The sequence below is a fragment of the Chaetodon auriga genome, chromosome 2, assembly GCF_051107435.1.
Source record: "Chaetodon auriga isolate fChaAug3 chromosome 2, fChaAug3.hap1, whole genome shotgun sequence".
In the NCBI taxonomy this organism is placed as follows: domain Eukaryota; kingdom Metazoa; phylum Chordata; class Actinopteri; order Chaetodontiformes; family Chaetodontidae; genus Chaetodon; species Chaetodon auriga.
Genome location: NC_135075.1, coordinates 5,738,318 through 5,756,852, shown reverse-complemented (window position 1 = coordinate 5,756,852; position 18,535 = coordinate 5,738,318). Strand labels below are relative to the sequence as shown.

Here is an 18,535-nt window from a genome sequence, read left to right as displayed (position 1 = left end):
GAAATGAAATATTTATTTAAATGTGTGGTGCCAAAAACATTCGTGTTGGTCATATTTGTGTGTGTGTGACACAGAAGCAAGCTCCACTGCAACCTCAGATCATTTGAATAACTATGACTAAGAAGGGACTTTTAGAAAAAGTCCCAACTGATGTTTGAACACCATCATTTTCCTTTGGGGTTCTCGTTCTGAGAAATCACAAGTTTTTACTAAAATTGTGGCTACCTTAACATTCCTAAGGCAAAACACCTTGTTGTTGTCTTAAGATGTAAGTGTTGACAAGAAATATGGTGAAAGGTTTTATATGTAAAATGGCAGAAATGTGGCTGTTGAACAATAAAATCCAATAAATGCACCCTCCAAGCAGAATATGACATTGTTATTACTATGTTTGGGCCTATACCCAACTACAGCGAGTCTAAGTTGTTCACCGTTAAGTTATTTTAGGGGCATATGCAAATGTTAACTACCACACACATGTTTAACTTATTATATCCGGTTGTCCTGTAAATTCCTAATGCGCATGATTTACAGTAGCTTTACATTCTGGCCGAACGACGGGTGTAAAGTGTTTGAATCCATGTGTGTGTGAGTGTGTGTGTGCAAACCTCCAGAACCAAAATACACCTTTGGCCCTAGTGAGAAAAAAAACACACTCACCTTCTCTGCACAAACGCATGGCTTCTCGATTTTTCCCGAAGTCTTTGAAACTTTCCTCCGATTCAGCACCTGAAAATGAGGCGATCCGACACACAGACAAATAAATAGTTGCACTTGCTTGCCTGCCCGTGCTGTTGCTACCAGTAGCGTTTCTTCATATTCCACCAAAAACTGCATGCAATCGGCCAAAAAAAGGACAGGACTGGCAACTGTCGCGCTCCACCTCGCCTCGTCGCGCACATTCGGGACGCTGGGGAACTCACCGTCGTTGCCGTGGAGTTTGGCGGCGTCGACCCAGTTGCTCCAAGGCTGCCCCAGCATTATTTCTGGACTAGGCAATGATCGCCGCTCCGCAACCGTCGCCATTGCTGTGGAGCCTTCTCCCCGCTGGATCTGCTGCTGCTTCAGCTGCTGCCTGGCTGCTCGGCGCTGCTCCCCCCTGACGTCATCCTCGGCCCTTTCCGACATTCTTTCCGCTACAATGTAACAACACAAGAGTCAGCGTTGGTCGCGCTCGGGATAGGAGGACTTTTTCACTGATTGACACGGGCAAGCGCGTGTTGTTTCACGGCACCCGCCCCTCAAAAAAAAAAAAAAAAAAAAAAAAAAAAGTGTGTGTGGCCACTTGACAAGCAACAAGTACAAAGCTTATACAACATACGACAAACAGCGACTTGACTGGCAGTTTATCTGAAGGTTTGTGGGTAGTTTATGGCTTTTTTTTTTTTTTTTTTTTTTTTAACATGTAATGCTCATCTACTTGGCTTGGTGGTTAATTAAACCTTGCTTATTAACATACAATACATAAGCTCAGGTTCACTCTGGTTACACTGCATGAGTAGGAGTATTATTATTATTATTATTATTATTATACATGATATATAGTGTTACATACTATATAGCTGTGAAAGTTCACTGTCCGTTTCAATATCCAATCAATTACTGACAGGATGAGGCACATTTGTGATATTGGACTATAGACAAATTAAATAACTGACTCCATTGTATGTGTTGGTCAATAAATAAGGACTTGACTCTGAGATTTTCCTCAATATATTTACAGTGTAAGCCTACTAAGCCGTCATGCATACACAATTTCTGAATTAACAAATAAATATTCAATTTTTTGCTTACTTTCCATGCAAAAAAAAAAAGCATTTAAATCTAAAACATATGAGCCACGAGAAGATGCAACCATAGGCACATCAAAATGACAGAAGTACAAAAAAAAAAACTGTGTGTGTCTTGAGTCACAGGAGATGTAACCAAAACACTGTTGGAAAAGTGTTCATAACAACATTTTTAAGATTTACTGATCATTACGTAGAACTGTGGTACCACAGTGTGTATTATGCTTTGTTTGTTGTGGATATTAACTTCAATGTAGGCTCTCACACACGAGTCAAGGAGCAACATATTTACAAATAAGTCGATCTGGTCTTCATTGATGGTGGATCAGTGGCTGTTATTGTAAATTGTATAGCTCACATTACTGGTAATTCAACAAACTGTCTACAACAGGATGATGTAACACTTGTGAGACTTAGGACTGGCTCGAATAGATTCCCCTGTGGTTGCTAAACCTTTTAGATGTGTATAGACTGTTATCCACGGCCAACTTTCACTTTCAAAATGAAATGTCTGTGATCGACTCCAGTGGTGCACATATTCAACTGACAAGCAAGAAGAGAAGAAATGGAAGCTCTTTATGTTGTCTTGCTACAGAGAACGTTTGGTGAATTCTTGTAAACAGACAAAGAAATACACTGGCTGACTGACATACAAATGGTGTAAACATTTCTTGATGCTGTCTATCCTATCTTATATGACTAATGTAGTGATTGCTTCTAGGTAACATTTTTTTTCCATCACAAATAAACATTTTTTAAGACAGTTTGACAGAAAACAAGGACAGTTTAAGAAGCCTTCTGTGCTCAAATGGAGGGTATCTGAAAAAACTCAATAGCAAAAAATGTTGAATGCATTGCCATTTGCCAAGTATCCTGAGGAGCTCTGAGCAAAAATGACCTCAGCCCTCTTGCTCGTTTTAAGTGTACAGTTCAGAAACTTGGCTTTGTCTTTAGACCAACACTAAATTTAGAAATACAAATTAGGAAGCTTGTCCTGAGGATGCTGCCAGTGTCTCAAAGAAAAAACTTATGTTTTATGTCCTTCTAGTCTTTGTTCATTGTACATACATACACTTCACGAATTGATCTATTGTATCAAAGTGTTCCAAAAGATATGATCATCTTTGACATCACTCATAGGTGATGTCAAAGGATAGCGCCAAAGCTTGGATTGGCGTCATTTACTGGGGGCAATAAGTCTAAAACTGGCACCCAGGGTTGAACCTGACAAGAATGCAGTACATCACATTCAGGTTCCCTGGTTGGTCCAAGACACTTCGCTATTTTAATATTATATATGGATATCTACATCATGATGTTAGACGCTGTTGCTGTAGTTTGAGGGTGACAACACATGAAAAATTATATAGATGGACTTTCCTGCCTTGTTATTTTAGTTAGTTGTAGTTGTATGTGTCAACACACACAACCCCCACAGGAGTTTGAAATGGCTAAATCAGTGGTATACACAACAGTGCAACATATCAATTATTTGGCAAATGGGCCAAACAGAGGCAGAGTTCCCACAATAACACAAAACACTCAGTGTTTTTCAAGAGGCACGCAGAGCAAATCTTTTTTCACTATAATGTGTAACTTGCACATTTAATTAGAATTTAATTAAAGCTAGCTGTGCCTTTCTTCATTACCAGTTCATTAATAACCTACACTAGCAAATCATTTACATTATGACATATTGATCCCTTAATATTTGTTCATCTTGAGAAGCAGTGACTTTTGGTCTGGAATGGGAAAGAAGTGCAGTCATTTTTTAAAAGGCATCACAAATTTTGAGTATTTAATAGATAGAAAGCACAGGTTTTCCTCTATAGCCCCTTTTAATTATGCACTGTTACCAGCTGGTATTTTGTTTGAAAAGAAATTTGTTATTTTTCTACAAAAATCCCTTTTTTCATAGCTCAAGTATGATTAAACATGAAATTACCTGTAAAGTCAAACACAAGTGTGTGACTTTTTAACACATGGCATTTCTGTGTGCAGTGTACAAACCAATCTCTAGAAACTGAACATGACAGACTGATAACGAGCAGAAGAATCTTATAATAACGAATAGGAGAGTCTTATAATGACATACTGCCTATGTGAACCTTATAGTGCTGGACATTTGCTGAGGTGTTTGTGTTATATTGGATGACATAGCCTTAAAAAGTCAATATATGTAACCCAGTATAGCACCAGTGCAAACTAAATCCTCAATTGCTGCAGCCTCAATAAGCAACACCTCCTGTTTTTTACTTACCTAAATTAGCAGAAATAGTATTTATTGCAGAACTACACTGCAAACGTCACGTCAGTGTCACACACAGACGTGTGTGTGCGTGCATAGTGAGTGTGTGGTTGAGAGAGAGAGAGAGAGAGAGAGAGAGAGAGAGAGAGACTGGCTGCACTCGGGGCAGACAGATGATGGTGACTGGAAAACAGGTACAGGCTAGCAGTGAGTAAATGCACAGTGTAGGTTCCAGTTTGGCCATGAATAAACACTGTAACTCCTCAATAACCAAGAAGTTCCTGTGTCCTCTCAGCTGCTGGGCAAAAGTGAAGGGAGAGTCTGTGGAATTACAAACCGGAGCACTACGCTCCATCTAGGTTGCAAAATGTAGATGTATATATACACATATGCATATATCTCAGTCTCACATATCCCTACATTTTTTGTCAAATAAATAGACCTGAAGCATAAATAAATGCTTTAGATCGTAGTTACGCCCAGGAAATGCAGCTGAGACGTGTGCCTGCACAGAGCTGGAGCAGACAGGTGCATAGATGAAAATGACAGCGACTCTTCTGCGTGAGATGTTCAAGTGAGAAACACATCTGATACATTTGTAGCCTAAAAACAGAATAAGAGGGAGAGGATTTTTCTTTTTGCTAAATACTAACTACCTTTTCCAGGCAAAACATGTTTACAATAACTTCAAGAAAATATGAAGTAAGTTAACAGAAAACATCACAGGTAAACCTGGGAACCAATACAAGAGTCTGTGTGGAAAATTACAGGGTTGTGTGCTCACTGAAAAGTAATTACTATAAAAGTGCTGTACTGAACTCTGTGTCTCTAAGTAAATCACAGCTGTAACCATCTGCAAGCACTGTACAACTACTTATGATTATTTTGCAGTTGGAGAATACAGTAACTATCAATAGAGTGTAATGAGCAGCTGTGAGATCTTACCTTGGCAAAATAAGAAAAAAGGAATTTATTTTTAACTCAATCAGCCGATCCTCATCAGTTTGGGTGATCGCTGGCTGCCACGCACACTGGAGAGGAAGTCTGGAGACACCCACAAGCCCATGCACACATAGACAAATATTGAGAGAAGACAAGTCAGTAGCAGGTTCTTGCTGTTTCTTGAAAGAGTTAATCAGTGAATATGGAATCATAAGACTATATCTGGAGGGTAACACTGTCATGGAGTTCTCCACTATGATGCAGAAATCCAATCCATTAAGCACCATCCCTAAACAGCCTCTCCAGCCCCACAGTAATCCCTGTTAAAGACTGAGATCATACCAGGCTATCGTTGTTTTTGTTTTCTTAACTGATGCATACACTTATATTCATAGAGGTAGAATATGACTTTTAACAAAACACAAAAGCATAAATGATAACTGCTGTGTATGAGTTACAACAACTTAAGATTTTTTTACATTTTCAAAACAAATCAAAAAGGTATTTGTCAAAAGTTTTTGCTGTTGCCAATTAAAACACAGGCACAAATGAACCAACTTTAAACTCAGCTGCATTTCTTAAATGTAAGGTAGGAAAGATTTTTCATGTGTGAGCACAACCAACCAGCTACAGACAGCACACACTTTGACTGAAAGCTCAGGTGTAACTAATAACATTAAAGGTGGCTCTGTTCCATGCAGGTGTGCCAGTAAGCTATGAGAGTGAGCCAGCCCAATATCAAGGCCCTGGCAGCGGCAAAGCTAAGATGAATGTAGCCATTAATCATGGCTTTCACTACCTAAGGTGCTGTGCTTCTGAGTAAGGCATTTTTTTTATGTAAATACGTAATAAGCAAGATAATGATATATTATGGCATACAAAAACTGCAACTGTGTATCAGTGTATCTTGCTTCAGCCAGTGCACCTTTGCTCTCAGTGAAGTTTGAGAAGTGTAGATCAAAATCAGGTGGAAGGTCTGACATTTCCTCTACTTCCACTAACAAGTAATCATGCTTAATCAACCACTTCCACAAATTCTTTTCAGGTCCACCTCTACCTTTCTCATTGGTCAAATATCCCGCTCAGTCATTGCTCTTTCTGACTACCATGAGGTTACATTATGTAGCCAAATGGTAACTAACAGACCTATGTGATAGTAGACATGCATAAAAATGGCTACAGTTGCCAAAATTTTCACAAAACACTGATATGAACATCGTCAAACACCCTTGGAGCCAAAACTGTTAACTATAATACAATAGCTACTCTCATTTGGAAACATTTGTTGCTGACAAAAACATGTAACCATCCAAATACTTACAAACAGCATGACCCACATGAGAGTAAGCCACAAGATCAAGATTTGATCACTTTACAACCAGAAGCCAATAACAAAAAAGAAAAATATGCATGGCCTTCTGGCATATTCTCTCTTTTAATTATAAAAGAAGGGTGATATTGTTGTAAGCAGTGTCACAATATTATGAACTGTTAAAATACTTTTACAATCTTAATATACTATTACATAATATGGCACATATATGCAAAAAACACATCAAATAATCGAGTGACATTTAATGTGATGACCTCTGGTCTGCTGTTCACTGATTAAATCAAACAAAATGCCTGGAGAAACTGCCTGCAATGAGGAATGGACGACAGAATTTTGTACAGCATGAACATGAGGTGATGATATATCAGGATATGATTCTACTGAAAGTCAAAGAACGGTCATACTGAACTGTCACCCAGCCCCTACACATGTCTGCATGCACTGACTATAACTAGGATTTCAGAATGAATGTACTGTACACACTGTAAAAATGTTCCTCCCAACAGTCTGCTATCTTGTTGAATTTAAACGTGTCTGTACTCGAAGCTTAGGCTGAATTAAATCGTGGTTTACCCTCTTGGAAGACAGTATGTCAAAGGTCATGACTGGCAAAAGATGACATTTTCTTCAGAAACGAAGCACTTGTCATTGACAAGTGAGTTCACAACATAACAGGACAACTCAGTTAGCTAGCTAGCAGCAGCTAGCAGAGACCATCCACAGCCAGCAGTTTGGCGTTAGTTGGCTGTCGGTGCTCGTGCCTCTACTGTTTACACACTAACGTACATAAACATTTCTTTCTCTTTTTCAAAAAGTACAAAAGACAAAGTAAATGTTAATCTGAAATACGATATGCGAAAGACATGATGCCTATCCGGAGTTATGTTATGAATACAGGCTCCATCCAGTGTGGGGCTGTGACTGGTACAACCGTTACTAGAGAGCAGTGGCGGCTCCATTAGCCTGCTAGCTGAAGCTTGTAGCCAGCCATGACTAGCGTTAGCGAGGAAGCTGGCAGGAGCCTGACAGCACAGCAGAAGTCATTAGCAGTCGTCACAGATCGACAACAACTTCACTCTTACCAAGGCTCTGGATGCCGTAGACGTAAACTTGACACCAGGCAGATGTATATCAACTGGATGCACTGGGCGAAGGAGACAGAAGACGGTGGGAAAGAGCGAGTGCAGTGCTCAGCCTCTGTGGAGGTCTTCACCTGGTGCTTCCATGTCTGTTTACCAGACTGCATTCTGGGACAGAGACGTCACTGCGCCAGGACGCACGCACACTGATGAGTTAAAGCAGCTTCTCCATCATCGATGGCATAAACCTTGGGAAATTAGTGATGACCACTGTATTACAAACAAGTTCAAGGAGGTGTCACAGAAATAAATATACAGATTATTTCCTGTGAAAGGTGTACTTGAAAGATTTTAAATTGATGTAGGTTATAAGTGAGATTTTGTGGCCTTCTCAGGGGTTACTTGTTGTAAAAATGCAGTCAGGATTTAAAACATTTGAACTGATTGTCATGCAAAATCACTGGCATTGTAAACAGTTGATTATGTTCTCACGGCTTCAGGTTTTGCCTTTTATGTTGTTCTTTTAACGGCTGAAAAATTGGCATTCCTTTTTTTCTACAGAGATTGTGCAAATTTCTGTAAAGTAAAACAAATCCAGAAACACCTTAAAATAACCAATAACAGTACTCTCATTATGTGGAACAACACAAGTTTAATTTGAAAGATACTCACGTTAAGATTAGATAAGATTTTTATTATTATTATTATTATTATTATTATTATTATTATTATTATTATTATTATTATTATTTTATCTCTGCCTTTTGTCTCTGCCGTTTGTTATGAAGCTTTGGGCTATCTTTTAAAATAGACAATATCCCTATTTTTGACTGGCAGAATACATAAATAAATGGGTAAATACCATAACCACCACAAACCGAATAGGACAAATTTGACACACTTACTCATTAATAACACTGTACTATATTTTACGTTCTTTTCAAAGTATTAAACAAAAATGCACACAACATTAAACATTGCTTCATGTCTCTGTTGCTATTATTTTGATGAATAACCTATGTTAAATGTTTCATCTGTGCCTTGTTATCCACGTGTATGTCCTTTACCTTTCTTTTCTTGTGCCTCTGAATCTTCTAGTGAGTAATATATTCAGTTGTTACTGTCGCATACAAATTTTAACTGAGAAACGCATCTTGAATAAAGCTTTTAAAAAAAACTCAAACCGTGCTCGTTGCTGTTGCCAATCACCGTCGACTGTCTTCGGAGGCGGGACGAACTGCTTTGTTCACTTCCTGTTGTTCAATAAAGTTTATCCAGCTATCTACAGACATGGGCGCTGTTACAGATGGTAAGTAACTTTTAAATTAATTGATTTCAACTTTATGGTAAAATCTACGGGTAGAAATGTGTGCTGCAGCTCTTAACGTATCCATATGTACCAGTCATGCTGCCCAAAACGAACCATTTTTTCACGTAGCAGCAGCTCGCTTTCAAAATAGCTAATATACAGTAGCCAGCTAGCTAGCAAACAGTTAGCTCAGCGGTAATTTATCTCCTGTATCTGAAAGGGTGTTTGATTTCCGCTTTCGCCACTGTTCTAGATGAAGTTATTCGGAAGCGTCTTCTTATTGACGGGGATGGAGCCGGTGATGACCGCCGAATCAATGTACTTTTGAAGAGTTTCACCAAATGGTGCAACTCGCCTCAGGGGACCCCAGAGGAAGGGTAAGGGACTTCAGTCGACCCCAGCCATAGACTTTGCCACCAAGAGTTTCCATGCAAGTGTCGTGAAGAACTTGCTTTGAGACATAAACCGTCTTGTGATTTGTTTTCAGGTTCACGCAGTATCAGAGGATGTTGGGCACACTCGCCCAGTGTGAATTCTCCATGGGGAAGACGTTGATGGTTTATGACATGAACCTACGGGAAATGGAGAATTATGAGAAGATCTACACTAATATAGGTAGGAAACTTTCTGGGATTTCTGACACTGACCTTGAAAATTTACAACCCCAACCCCTGGCAGATAAGTTGTTGACAACCCATCGTCTGTCTGTTCTTATACACAACAGAAATACTAATGTTTTTACATTTCATGCTTAATGTGTGGTGACTAGAAGAACTGGACCACCAGAGTCACCAAGAAACGGTGGATGTTTTTGTTTGTTACGAAAGTGTTAAAGTAACCTTAACTCCACGTTGCAGAACAAAACATCACGTCTGCACACGAGAAGATAGCGGAATGCAAAAAAGAAATTCAGAGGGCAAAGAGAATACGAAAAAATCGCCAAGGTAAGAATATTTTCAGTGCCTCAGATCAATTTAGGCAGTTGTTCACAGGAGAATATATGTCTTCTGTTTTTCTATGTAAACTAAGAAAGACCAATGGCAATATTGGAGGTGGAGTCCCACCATTTTGAAGTAAAACCAATACCACGTTGTTATTAACTAACCAATTGATTGATTAATCAAAGAAAATATTAATCAGTACATGACATAATCTTAAATTAGGGCCAATATTTGTTGTCAAACTAATGTAAAAACATTTGTGGTCAGTTTTATCTCATCTGAATTTCTGCTTTTGTCACATTTCCATATTTTTTCTTTCCCTCCAGAGTATGATGCTTTAGCAAAGGTTATCCAGCAACACCCAGACCGACATGAAACACTAAAGTAAGTCATTCTCATGTGTTTCAGTGGCTATTAAGTGCTTCTGCTACATGTCCAAGAGCGGTTTTGGCTTTCACGATAATCAGATGTTGTGCTTAATTTTTAACTTCATTACTTACAGACAGTTGGAGGCGCTTGATAAAGAACTCCAGCAACTGTCACACATCAAGGAGAATGTTGATGCTAAGGTACACATACAATTATCTCTTCTATTCTAATCTGTAATATCTTCACTCATTCATACGTATGTTTGTTTTTTCCTAACTGTCCATTTTGTCCCATGCAGTTGGAGTTAAGGAAGAAGCAGTTCCACGTGCTGCTCAGTACCATACAGGAGCTACAGCAGACGCTTGAGAGTGAGTAAACATTTTGGGGTGCCATTTTTGGCAGTGTTTGTGTTTTTCAATGTTCATGAATGAATGAATGAAGGCTTTATTTCAAACATGTAAAAGCAATACAAAACAGCAGAATCAATTCAATACAGAATTCTTTATTCTCAGCAGCTGTTGATCTGTACATTGTTTAAAAAAAAAACCCAATGTTAATCTATTTAACCTGGAAAGTTTAGAAAAACTGGACATACGTATGCCTTGCAAATCATTTTTATCTTTCCTAGATGATGAAAAATCAGACAATGATGACAACAATCAGGGGAGCCCTTCAGAGAATGGCGAATGAACGTGTGGAGATCCTGATTGAACTAAATTAAGTGAACCACTTTTAAATCTTTGGAGGTTTTTTGTCTAAGAATACCTTTTGTATGTATTTTTGAATAAAGCTGACTTCTCCGCATCTGTCTTGTTCATTTTATATGCCAAACTAGATGATTTTTTATATGCCTATCTTTCCATTGATATCAAATTCTGTTTACCTCACCTTATTTGGAAGAATTAACAGGTTTCCAGGCTGACAAGGATTTGATAGTGGGAATGCACTGTACATAAGAGAGATACATTAGACTGATATAAATAGTTAAGATTCGATTGTATTCACTGATTGAAAAGCATTGGCTAATCTGAAAAAATATTTTCATCATGAGGGATTACTGGACTGAAAGTTGGGATTGAGTCAACTTTGTGTTCACATCACTGATGGAACCCTCTTGTTGCTGAGGTTGAAAGACCACATTTGCTTGTTGATGAAATGTAAAAAGTTATGTTTATGTAGTTGGTTAGAATATATGTAGCACATTAATGCAATCATTTGTAATTAATGATTACATTATAAGTACTGTGTTTGGCTGTCGAGATGGATAGCCTTTTCACTATTTCCTCTGTAAATCCACAAGGTGGAGCAAAAGTGCACAATTTCCATTACGGTAGATTGATTGAAGATCAATACGGATAAAGTCTTATGAGGAGGCGTTAATGGAACCCACCTCTGCCATCAGCCCTTTTCAGTGGAGCAATACCTGCAGTGGTGATGAGCATCAGCCTCTGTCTGACATGAAGTTACATACATGGTACCTGTGCATCTGTCACACATATGTACCCATAAAATCGTATATAAGACAAGAGGATACTAAATTCTTGGCGGGCTTGTTGACACAATCTGGTGCAAAGAAAGTCCACGAAAGGGCAGGAAACACCATCGTACAAGTCAGAGTATTTACTGTGGGGGTTAATGGTATACTGAGAAAATCCCACACATACAGGTAATCAGGTCAAATTTGATAGTGACACACAGTGAGATTATCAAATATCCAAGCTTCTTCTGGACACAAGGCTGCTTTTCATCCCAGTGCTGAATTCCTTTTAGCATTAAGGGAAGTTGCACTGAGATTTGAAGTCGGATGGTTGGATTCAAAGTCCGAAGTGCTAAACATCACAAGATGGAACCACCACACAGATTAGGCAGACAGCTGTGGAACAGTCTCATGTGATATCACGGTGGTCTGTCAGCGCTAGGTGCTTTGTCTTTCACAAAACTAAGATCATTTATATAAACAGTATTTAAGGGACATCGATTCCGACACAAACCAGACATAGCTAGCTAATGCTGGGTTCACAAACAGGAAAAGCAGTAACTACAAAGGATTCATAACTAAGAAATATGGCAGTTGTACACTGTGGGAAAACCACCTACCTTCATCTGATGTTGTCAGAGTCTGGAATCACTGATGTGAGTGACTTCTTATTTGCAAACAGCTGCTTCTGCTTACTGCTTTTCTTGTCTGTGAACGCAGCATTAGACAGCTGTTTTGGGTTTGCGTGTGCTCACCTGAGGCCACTCGGTCATGATGTTTTCCAGTTCAGGTTCTAATCAAGGCTTGGACTTAAAACTGCTGGGAAGATCAGAAATCACCTCCCACTTAAAATTGTCTGCCTTTGACCCCCCTGCACTATAAATCCGAAACACCAGATGACACTAAATGATATTTATTTAAGACACCACATATTTTATCCTCACAAAATATTTTGACTTTAGTCAACTGTTTCTATGTGGCAACGTTTTAAAAAAGACGACATGATACAGTGGTTCCATGGTGGAGGTTAATCGTTAGCACTCTTGACACAAAATCCAGCGATCCGAGAATCTCAATGGGACCTGATTTTGAGGGAGATGAAACAATACCTAACAATATTATTATACGGGCTTTCTAGCTATAGAAAAATTGCGAGTGAGAATCAACAATCAGGCAGCATTCAAAGCTGAAGCTCCAGAATAAGAAATTATATTATTATTAATTATAATATTTATTATGGTCTCATTTTCATAGAAGTCAGGATGGCCGAGCGGTCTAAGGCGCTGCGTTCAGGTCGCAGTCTCCCCTGGAGGCGTGGGTTCGAATTCCACTTCTGACAGAGATTATTTTCCTACCCTCTCAAGGCTACATTAAGATGTGGTAGTAACAAACGGCAACCCCAATCTAACAAGAAGTAAAGCATACCACCCTACGCTGCTGTCACGCAAACATTACAAAACTGTAGAAAAATCAGTAAATTAAAGCAAATGCAAGAATTTTGTTTGGCTCGGATTGCCTGTTGACACAATTTTTACTAGGAAATTCCACTAGAGGGCAGGAAAGACTGATGTCAAAGTCCATTTAATGTGAGGCCTGCTGAGTTGAAGGTATGCTGAATTTACCCCCTAACAACAGCCAAAGCCCTGAAAGCCTGACTTGTATGCCTCCGCCAAGCAAACAACTTACTACAAACAACTAGATGACATTACTGTATTGGCTGAAGGCCTTCAGCTGCAGCGCTACACTTTTATAAGCATCTGGAACACAGTATAATATATTAAAACACCATAAATGACTACATTTATTCGTAATTTTGCAACACAAGGATTCACAGGAATATCCTCCTCAGAAGGAGGAATTAGAAAAAACAGATGGTGAACCTAAAGATGCTGGTCCCCAAAAACATGCAACTGCCTGATCAGGGCAGCATGGATTGGCTGTACTTTAAATTTAATGTATTTCTACTGGATTGTGGCTACAGACAAACAGTTTTTTAATTTCATTCTGTTTGATTGACAGATGTCTGAGAGTTAATGTCATGTCCCTTTTTTTTTGTTTTTCTTTTTTGTATTTGCACTGAAGTTTTATATTTGTTGTTAATAGATGTTTTTATCTTGATAACATTTGCGATTCTGTTTCAGATGTTGTTCAGAGAATGTTCACCTACAGGTTATGACAGTGGACGCACTCTGTATTTTGAAAGTAAATGATCAGTCATGCAGTGCAATGCAGTTGATGATGGAAAGGTGGCTAAGAGCCGGGAGGAGTTGAGTTTGGTCTCTGTTTCCTCCACACTGACCAAGAAGGCCATAGATGGTGGGGTGATGAAACAATGGGATTTGCCTTTGAAGAAAGCTCTTGCAAATTGTGTCTTTTCTGAATTGCTGCACATCTTCATTTTTTATTCTGCATCTCTGGAAAGTTACTGTTGCAGTGAACACTGGGTAATGTAGGAAGGCTGGGGAAAAAAACTTTTTTTTCTTGGCTTGGATTTGGATATACAAATTGTTTTTCACTTTTTTTACACTGTGAGAGAGGGCATTGGGCCTTGGCAGAATAAATGCTGTACATCCAAACATCCAGTAGATGGTAGTAAAGCTGAACAGTGACAAAAAGCTAGATAAAGATACAATGACTTCATACCACAATCCACATTCACAGGTACCAGTAATCCTCTGGAGTAGCCAACACATGGAGCTGCTCAACCTTCATACAGAAAGCAGTCCAGGACCAGTACAATTGATATCATGCAACGAATTACACTCTTATTCACATCCAAATGTTAAATTCTCATTGTTTTGGAAATATATCCAGACATATATAGTGGCTGCTCTTGCAGATTTGCATGTCATAGAAGAGTGGACTATTGGTCTTAGCAGAGGTCGGCCCTGCTTCTTAGGTTGAGTTGTATTTTGTTATGGGTCAGCAATTAATGCTATTAGTACTCTTGCAAAACTGTTGAGGAAGCAGCCACACTTGTGTTAGGATCAGTTGTTCACTTTTCTAAATGCTGCTTCAACACCAGTAACAGAAGACGCACAGCACTGCTGTTCTGCTGCTCTCATCCTCGCAGCAATTTAACAGACAAAATATCACTCTGTCAGTGTTCAGTCTGCTTTGAGGCACAAAATGACTTTGAATATTGTGTTGCTCAAGAGACAGCTTTTTGTGTGCCCAGTGGAAGTGTAAAAGCTTCAGAACTGTTGTGTTAACTTCATGTTCAGATTTGTCTTAGCAACACAGTGTTTGTGCCTCTCTAAAGGATGCACCTACATAGAATATTCTTCCTTCATCAGGCATCCTTCACGTTTGTGTCCACATCAATAAATCAGATGAGTTGGTTTAATGAGCAAATAACTACTGCTTTTTAGCAACAATTGTGTTTTTACTACAAACTTCAAATGTAAATCAGTAAAAAAAAAAAAAACAACTAAAAATAGGTCTGAAAATAGGTCTTATTTTCATTATCAATCACTCTGCTGATTTTGTTTATTATTAATCAATTCTTTACTCTGTGAAACTTAAAAAAATGTCAATTTCTTGGGTTTGACCAAAAACTCAAAAATATTCCATTTTCAACGATAACGGGAAATGGTAAATGGACTGTATTTGCATAGCGCTTCTGACAATTACTCAAAGCGCTTTTACAAGTCTGCATTCACCCATTCACACACGCTCATTATGAGCATATCCATTCACACACACTCACACACTGATGGCACAGCATCGGGGGCAATTTTGGGTTCAGCATCTTGCTCAAGGATACTTCGACATGTAGGCTGCTGAGGCCAGAGCTCGAACCCCCAACCTTCTCATAGCTGGACGACTTCTATAACCTCCTGAGCTGTACAAAGAAAAATAGCAAGTCATCTCATTAAGATGCTTCAATCAGAGAGTGTTTTTCATTTTTTTAAGGATTTTTGCTTAACTGAAATGTAATCAATTATCAATATTATATATATAATATAATTCTTGAATTTCCCCTCGCGGGACAAATTAAGGAATATTGATCTTGATCTTGATCTTGATATAGATGCCAATTATTTTTCTGTCAATCGACTCGTCATTTTAGCTCTAACTAAAACTGATGTCAACACCAACTCAAATTATGTGTCATGCAATATGAGTGTAAAGGGTGATGCTACCTTTGCAAGCCTTTTCCCTCAGTCTTTGTAACACATTGAAGCAGCAGTAATGATTATGTAACCAGGGCTATTGAGCCATTAATTGAAACCAGTCTCTCCTTGTGTCTTGTAGGTACCTGGTGGGTGGCTACCTGTCTTCAGAGGCTGTTGGGAACATGTTTAATAAGGCTGCCCTGGAAACTACAAACTAGCTGTTCACCAACAGCACTGTGGTGCTGTTTTCAATGTTGAGATTCAGTTACGAATGAAATGCTTGGTTTTCATGAGTTAACACCACAATTAAATGTTACAATTTGAAGAGGTGACGACAATTATTGAATAGTTGCTGATGCTGTGATTAACTGATGTAAAAAGTTCATTTGACAATCCCAAACATTCTAAAACTGGTCACATTTGATTGGTAAGCTGCTATTCATCTGGAAGAACAATACTGTCAACTTACCTGTTGTCCTTTTATCTGCTGCGAGATGCGGTCCCTGAGGTGTAACAGCCATCCCACATTATTGCATGTAAAGGAGCCCATACAATTGCTAATGTCACTTCTTATCTGCTGGAGTAGGCAACCAAGGGACCAAAAACACTGATTTAATACAGGTTGAAACGGGCTGTGTGATCTCAGCAATCAACCTGTGTGATGTTTGTGTGTTTGTCAAACTCTCCTAATGTTATCCCTAAGTCCTGGACATGAAAAAGAAGGGCACAGAGCAGAGATCAGCCCTGGTTCATCTCCATGTCGCAGGGGGGCATAGTTCCCTCACCCTAAGCGCCCAGCCTTAGCTCACCTGAGTTGGACTTATTTGATGAAAGTGTACATTTTATCATCCTGGAGGTTGAAGTGTGCAGTATTTTGTTTGTCTTGTTTAGTGTTGAGTTTGTTGCCAGTCTTATTTGGGTAAGTGATCTCTTTCAATTATGGCTGAAGTTTCCTAATAATTTAATTCACTTGCTTTCAGATACACTGAATGTTGTGGACATTTCTGCAGTTGTGTTTTCTTGCTGAGTGAAAGAAAATTGTGTTTCTGTGACTGAATGCTGAAACTACAAATAGAAATTAAAGCATTTTTTATACTCTCGCTCAGTTGCACTCTCACTCTTTCCTGCCTTGAATAAAATCAAGTGTCAAAGATCAGTCTCAGGATTTGCATGTGAAACGTTTTGATGCAACTGATGAACAGTTGCAGTGTTTAACACCCCCTAACAGTAACTGTGCAACTTTATCACATTAGAAACCAAACTTACTTAAACTGTAAACATATTTAAACACTGGAAATCATGTCATGTGAGAGCCAACTGATAATTGGTACTATCATCTGATAACCTAAACAACAGAAATGGATGACTAACATGTGATATGGACTTCTGCATGTAGTTATTTCAGTTAAAGTGTGTCTTAAAACATCACCAACATGCCCATATATAAACTGAAAGAGTTATTGATTTTTGTAATCATTCCTCCAGTCCTTACTAGCAAAGAGGAGATCCTTTTCTAAAGGGATTCAAATGTACGTGATGGGGATGGGCCAACATTTGCAGCCCAGTTCTATGAAAAAATACATTCTGAAACACAGCTGAGGTGGAAATGGAGCCTCAAATGGCTGAATTTGTCAAATTTGCCAGTGGGTGTTCTTAGTGTGGAATTTGTATTTCATCTGATAGTGTTTTCTTCATGAGCTGTGACAAAGCCTTCACCCGAACTTTGAAACTGGTATTTACACAGAACAGAAAATTAAAACCAGCCCATTCCTTGTATGTCCACACATACTAGATGAATGATAAGTATGGGTTGGGGAAGGGATCTGTTCAGGCAGTACAGTCAGCAATGGTTACAGTCAACAGTAATGTTTTCAGCATACCATGTGGACATTATGAGCATGGTTGTAAGGTGGACTTGAAAAAATGTGAACCAATCCTTTAATGTACTGAAACTTCTCAGGAAATATTAAACTTTGATAGATTTGTTTGTCTTTACGTTGCTGCCGCAGAGGAGTTTAATATTGTTTTGATTGTTGCTATGGAAATTAAGAAAATAAATAATAACCACGCTGAGCAGTGACGTCATCTGCGACGAACAATTCACATTTATGGAACGTAGAACATAGTGACGTTCAAAGGACTGGAACACTGGCTTTGATCGCTAGCCCATAAAAGGGTTGTCTTCGAGGGTTTAACGGATTCACTTTTAGGTTTTGGTGGATTCACGGGAACCGACCGACGCCGCAATTTCAGTCGACCGCCGGACGAGAGATAGGCGTCACCCGCACCCATGGAGGAGGAATTTAAAACAACGACGAAGTTAATTTATGGGATATGTTCCTGCCAATCATCCAAAATACTAAGCTACGAGAAACTACAAGATAAGTTAGGACAAACTTTGCCACAAAGGAGATCTGTGCTGAACTGATTTGGTCTGCTTGTTTTGATCAGCGATTGGGCGCAGACACTTTTTTTTACGCTTTTTTCTTTTCTTTTTCTTTTTTTTTTTTTTTTTTTTTTTTACGTTTTTTACGACGTCATGTATGGCAAGCCGTTCCTGCCAGAAATACGCCACATTCAGTCACGTTTCAACTTCATTACGGCGTAAAAAACGGCCTTTTTTCAGGTTTTACGCCGTTTTTTTACACCGTAATGCGCAAAAAGAACGCCGCTTTTTACGCCGTAATGAAGTCCTCCAAGCATTCTCAGTTACAATGGATTTCACCCTAAAAACTTCCCCCTTCGTCCTGTTTCCCTCAATGAATGCTCTTCCCACCTTAGTGATAAAAGGCCATAAAGACAATTTAACAATTTTTTACAATTTAGGCTGCTGTAATCGGCTGGCGACCGGTTCAGGTGTACCCCGCCTCTCGCCCATTGCTAGCTGGGATAGGCTCCAGCCCCCTTAGTGATAAAAGGCCATAAAGAC

The 18,535-nt window shown here is 39.0% G+C and overlaps 2 protein-coding genes and 1 non-coding gene across 3 annotated transcripts in view; 2 read left to right on the top strand and 1 right to left on the bottom strand.

Moving 5' to 3' along the window:
- atxn7 (ataxin 7) overlaps positions 1-7,556 on the bottom strand; it is a 28,103-nt gene extending 20,547 nt beyond the window's left edge. Inside the window, exons 1-4 of the mRNA XM_076751151.1 lie at positions 7,396-7,556; positions 4,984-5,082; positions 924-1,136; positions 661-729 (exon numbers count right to left, since the gene is read on the bottom strand). Coding sequence (XP_076607266.1) covers positions 661-729; positions 924-1,128 — 274 coding nt within the window. The 5' untranslated portion in view covers positions 1,129-1,136; positions 4,984-5,082; positions 7,396-7,556. The remainder of the gene's footprint in view (positions 1-660; positions 730-923; positions 1,137-4,983; positions 5,083-7,395) is intronic.
- Positions 7,557-8,646: 1,090 nt separating this feature from the next.
- On the top strand, positions 8,647-10,815 carry thoc7 (THO complex 7). Its single transcript, XM_076748551.1, has 8 exons — positions 8,647-8,701; positions 8,955-9,078; positions 9,189-9,316; positions 9,559-9,645; positions 9,969-10,026; positions 10,145-10,211; positions 10,310-10,379; positions 10,640-10,815. The coding sequence occupies exons 1-8, from the start codon at positions 8,683-8,685 to the stop codon at positions 10,699-10,701; spliced, it is 615 nt and encodes a 204-aa protein (XP_076604666.1). The 5' UTR covers positions 8,647-8,682; the 3' UTR covers positions 10,702-10,815.
- Positions 10,816-12,744: 1,929 nt separating this feature from the next.
- On the top strand, positions 12,745-12,827 carry trnal-cag (transfer RNA leucine (anticodon CAG)). The gene has a single exon. It is a non-coding gene; the product is annotated as a tRNA-Leu (tRNA).
- The last annotated feature ends 5,708 nt before the right edge of the window (positions 12,828-18,535 follow it).

Coding starts and splice junctions, on each gene's coding strand:
- thoc7 (XM_076748551.1), top strand. Junction 9,317..9,558: donor GAAGATCTACACTAATATAG/GTAGGAAACTTT, acceptor TCCACGTTGCAG/AACAAAACATCACGTCTGCA. Junction 10,380..10,639: donor GCTACAGCAGACGCTTGAGA/GTGAGTAAACAT, acceptor TATCTTTCCTAG/ATGATGAAAAATCAGACAAT.